The 5,058-nt window shown below is 45.4% G+C and overlaps 1 protein-coding gene across 4 annotated transcripts; it reads left to right on the top strand.

The window, feature by feature from the left end:
* The first annotated feature begins 415 nt into the window (after positions 1 to 415).
* Positions 416 to 3,010, top strand: LOC144714906 (transcription factor bHLH144-like). 4 transcript variants are annotated; one of them, XM_078589710.1, is made up of 3 exons: positions 416 to 552; positions 963 to 1,038; positions 1,178 to 3,010. In XM_078589710.1, the coding sequence occupies exon 3, from the start codon at positions 1,493 to 1,495 to the stop codon at positions 1,994 to 1,996; it is 504 nt and encodes a 167-aa protein (XP_078445836.1). In that variant the 5' UTR covers positions 416 to 552; positions 963 to 1,038; positions 1,178 to 1,492; the 3' UTR covers positions 1,997 to 3,010. The 4 variants fall into 4 exon arrangements, with proteins under 4 accessions (XP_078445836.1, XP_078445834.1, XP_078445835.1 ...); XM_078589708.1 differs by having other exon boundaries at positions 1,158 to 3,010; XM_078589709.1 differs by having other exon boundaries at positions 446 to 1,038.
* The last annotated feature ends 2,048 nt before the right edge of the window (positions 3,011 to 5,058 follow it).

Here is a 5,058-nt window from a genome sequence, read left to right as displayed (position 1 = left end):
AACTCCTCTCGCGGCCCACCAGACACTGCTGCCACCACGCGTGCCGCAGCCGCCATTACGGTCGTGGGTTCAATCTGTCAGCTCTCCACGTGTCAATCAACCATTGGCTATCCCTGTTTATCCCTTCTGCCGCCCCGAAAAATCACCTCGGATTATTTTCAAATAAAATGATGGTTTTTTAGGGCCCAGGTGGGGGCAGCAGGCGGGTAATGATAGCCTGCGCCGCAGGGGGAACGCACGCGCCCGCTGCCTCCGAGAAAAGAATTGAAGGTTTGTAGGTAATAATTACGAAAATGGTGCAGATAATAATTAGCTAACGTGGTGAGAGGGTCCAGCTGACCGCAGCTTAATCGAGGCCTCCAACGGAACGCCCGCGCGCGGCCTATAAATACCTCCGCGGAAAACGAAGCGGGCCTGGAAAAAAAAACAACTCCCTCCGATCTTCCTACCGCTAATGGCGACGCTGATGATTCTTCGGAGGCGTTCTAGTCACTCATCGTTAAAGCTCCGTTTCGCCTCGCGCCGCTTGAGATAGTGTGATTTCTGCCTACGGTATGAGAAGTAGCGAAGTCTTGATTCTCGGTGCGCGAGTTTTTGTGCGGCGCGAAGTTTTGACTGAAAATTCCTGCTGTTTTTGCGTTTGTGTGAGCTATTTTTGGTTTGCGACGAGCATGATTCTCTGGCCGAGTCATTGATCAAGTTTTCTGGAAGGCTCCTTCTCTCAGTGGTCTCTTATTCTGCTATCAAGATGCTCGGGAGATGCGATCTATTCGTTGCTGTGCTTCATCGCGATCCGTTGAACAGATTCGATCAAAATAGAAGCTAATGATGCTTTGTGTTCTTTGGATCGTAGGCATTCCGTCGGCCGGAGATTAATTTCTCGCTTTTCTCGAGAAGCGTTTTGCCTGTTTGATTTTCCTCTTATTCTGCAATGATTTTAAAGTATTCATTCGTGTTCTCAGCGGAATCATCGCTGCAAAGATTTCCACATCATGAATCGGCTGCCGCAAACTCCGCGCAGCAATCAACTGACAAAAAGTACGTTCACTTGTCCACGCTCTCATGTTTCGTCAGTCGCGTCTGCTCCTTTAAGACGACGTTATTAAAAAAAACATCAGAACCGTTTTCTCCCGTTCTTCATGATTCCGATTTCACAGGCATTCATTCCACTTTCCAGTAGCATCTCGGGATCCGAGAGAATGCGCATTGCGCTCAACCTGAAGAGGTTACGAGAAATCAAACAAGCCGGTCAACGGAGCATGCACCTTAGATCCATCTCCCAACACCGGACAGCGCAAGTCTGCCAGGTAAATCAAACTCTGTTCATCTCTTGATCATCTCAGCGCGATCCTTTCATTCATCGCCAATCGTGCTCTCTCGGCAGGCGGTCACGTAGATCCACTTCCCTCGAACCGCGAGACCACGGAATCGAAACCGCAGCGTTCGATTCAAGCAAAGCCGAGATCCAATTCTGTTCCAGGGATTTTGAACCATGAACAGGGGTTACCCCGCGCCGCTGGACGGCGTGGAGCTCCAAGCGACGAACACGTGTCCGCGGAACTACATCATCGTTGATCAGACGGACAGCAGGAGCCGGATCATGTTCCACCCCGCGCTGGCGCCCAAAGCGGGGTACCAGGGGTTCGCCACCGGCGCGGCCGGCCCGAGCTTCGAGCCGAGCCACGGCCGAGCCCACCGGGCCCCTTCCTCGACCCCTTCCCATAAAGAGGACTCGGACGAGATCGACGCGCTTCTGAGCCTGACGGAGGAGGAGGTGACCGAGGAAGAGGACGACGTGACCAGCACCGGGCGCAGCTCCCCCGAGCCGTGCCGGGGGAAGAAGAAGAAGGAGAAGATGAAGAAGATGGTGAAGAAGCTCCGCGGGATTATCCCCGGCGGAGACCAGATGGACGCCCCCGCCGTGCTCGACGAAGCCGTCAAATATCTCAAGTCCCTCAAAGTCCAGGTCAAGAAGCTCCACCACTCCCCCAACTGACCCCCCTCTCTCTCTCTTGCTCTCTCTCTCTCTCTCTCTCTAGAACTCGAACTACAAAGCCTCACAGACGCCCCCCGAAGCGGAGGAAATAGAAGCAGAAGACCGCTACCAGGACGATGACCTCGACCGCGGACATCACGAAGAAGACGATCTCGTCGAGGAGGCCGCGCCGCCGCCGCCGCCACGCCGCCGCCAGCGCCGCCATCGGCCGCTGCCACCGCCGTCTCTTCCCGCCGCCGTCCGTCCTTAGCCGGTGGAACCACCCCGCCGCGCCCATGGAGGGGAAACTGCAGAGGATTGGTTGATTGATTGATTGAGAGAGAGAGAGAGAGAGAGAGAGAGAGAGAGAGAGAGAGAGAGAGAGAGAGAGAGAGAGAGAGAGAGAGAGAGAGAGAGAGAGAGAGAGAGAGAGAGAGGCTGGTCAGCTGATCCGTTGTGGCTCTATATATAAGTAGAGAAAGGAGAGGTTCGGATTTCCGGTTTTTCTTTTTTCCGAGGTTGTTTGGTGGAAAAGAAGATTATTTGGGATACTGGTTTTTCTTACGCGGAAGAGTGTTGACCCGGTGGTCGTTTTGGGTCAAACGCTGTGGGCCCCACCTCCGGTCTATTGGGCCGGCCCACTAAGCGACGGATTGTTTTGGCGGGAAAGTAGAGAATGTACAGTATTTAAAAAACGCGTCGTCTTCGATGTCGCGGGATTCCTCGGATCTTCGAGCGCGGCATTCAAGTCTGTGAGTAACGTAGACTAGGGTTTGCGGTTTGTTTATGTGATCTGGTTCTTAATTAGCAGTAGAGCGCAGGGTTTTGGATTCATCTTACGCGTGCGTGAGCTTGCTTGGTCACCTGTTATTTCGCTTTTTATTTTATTTCCCCTTTGAGTACCGTCTCTATGTGCTGTCGGAAGCCTGTTTTCTTTTGGTTTTTTTTTGGTACTTTGCTTTGTTTTGTAGTTATCCTGAAGATTTACATGTATTGTAAATTGTTTTTTAATTCATCGTATTCTGAATTATGCTACTTTATTTGATTCGTCGGAACTCTGGAACCAATCAGTAGAAGCAGATTTCGGCCCCTTGTTAACGCCTCTGTTGAATACTCTTTCTAGAAGAAGACATAGTACTCTAGGTGCATGTCACGGAAGCTTGTGCCTCTAGCACGAGTGTTTCGTTTGCTGCTCTAATTTTTTTCAGATATATTTTTATTCTTTTAGAATATAGGTGCTGTTTTCCCACGGGAAACAGATTATATATTTACGTGAATTGATGTCATTTGTTGGTCGTTGACTTTTTCTCGCCAGTTTCTCTTTAGGAGAACTGTGTACGAATATGCCAACGCGCTATTTTTGCTACTTATTTTGAGTAGTATATTTGGACTAAGATTACCTACATTAACTTGATTCTTTAATTATATTTACGTCAATCTATTTCTTATTGTGTATGGGGATGAGGTCTCCCCTTGAGATAAGTGTAATAACCCAATTAGACATTTGGTTACCTCGAAAACCACCATAACCAAAATTATAATGAAATTCAATAATCAAGTACTCAACATTTTGATTAATAAGTCATTGTAATGGTGCATCTTTGCGGTACACACAAACCTGAGAGTGAATTCTATCTACCGTGGCTCATACATGACATACGAAAATTTTCATTATTTAAATAATATCAAGCCAAGTGAGAGTTAGAAAAATCAGATTCCCTACGAATTGGCCATAGTGACGGATATCCTCGTGGAGAAGACTAGTATCTCAAAAATTCAGTATAGAATCGATTAGAGAAAATTAGGTTTGAATCGGGCTGATCAGTCTCCTTCAAAATATCCAATACAGATTTTCACTAATTGAACTCCATCCCCCTACGGTGATTAAAAAATTCAGTCCTAAAAAATTATGCAGGTTTCTCTTAATATCCAATTAATAGATGATGCCCCAAATATGCCTTGGCCTAAGCAATAACATTCCAATCACTTCAAGTAATTGTAACATTATATACTTTTACTAAAATAATAATAGTCCCCACATTTATCTTGTTCCAAAAATAAAGGGATCCATAATGCATGCAAAAAAATTGTGCATTGCAATAATCTGGATGAATTTATCAAACCACAAGGACTCAATAAGTTATAATTTAGAAAATCGTGTGTTGTCATAATCGTGCATTGTCATAATTTAGAAAATTGTGCATTGTCATAATTGCGCATTGTCATAATTTAGAAAACCGTGTATTTACATTAGACCATAAACAGTAAGATTCATAAGATAGGCCTTTGAAGTCTCCTTCATGGGACATACTTTAGAGCCTACTCCATAGGTACTTAGTTAATTCACCTTATAGAAATACATTCAACACGTCCATAAAGTTTTCAATCATGATTGATGCCTAAATACAATACTACACAAGAGAGATTAGATGAACCCCCATATAGTTAAAACCTCTGAAATCAACAATGTTAAGTCTGAGTGAACCCATGGCCTTGCTAGCCTGCGAAGGACTCATTATAGTCAAGATTGTACTTCATAGTAAGACCATTTAGAAGTAAAAATGTTATATTTAGATAAGTGAGAAACCAACATCCAAGTATGGCTACCCAGAAGGGCATGGTGTCATAAGTCCATCTTAGTATTCCTTTAAGGTACACGCATAACTTCACAAAACAACTATGGAATTGTCTTGGAGATGAGTGGTGTAAAGGCATTACAGTAGGGTGAAAATGATCAGAATAATACAAGATAAGAAATTAGATGAATGATGAATGTGCTTTTACTTCTCAAAAAGGTAATGCAAAGACTAAGGTTATGCAAGGATTTGGGTCTTGATGTGGACCATTCGAACTTCGCTTCAAAAAAAAATATAAAACTGAAGATGGATCTACAAACCCAAAACGTGACAAAACCAAAACCATCAGCTTTCAATGGATCGAACCAATGATTTCTTGATTTCTTGAGTAAGCATCTTAAAGCCGTTCATATATCTAATCTCCATCCAATCTTCATTGAAAGCAACAATGAGGGAAGAGGAAGAGAAGAAAGAGGGGGTCACTCAAACTGCCCTGCATGTGTATCA

The sequence above is a fragment of the Wolffia australiana genome, chromosome 18 (genome assembly GCF_029677425.1).
Source record: "Wolffia australiana isolate 7733 chromosome 18, ASM2967742v1".
Classification (NCBI taxonomy): domain Eukaryota; kingdom Viridiplantae; phylum Streptophyta; class Magnoliopsida; order Alismatales; family Araceae; genus Wolffia; species Wolffia australiana.
This window is presented reverse-complemented; position numbering and strand designations above follow the sequence as displayed.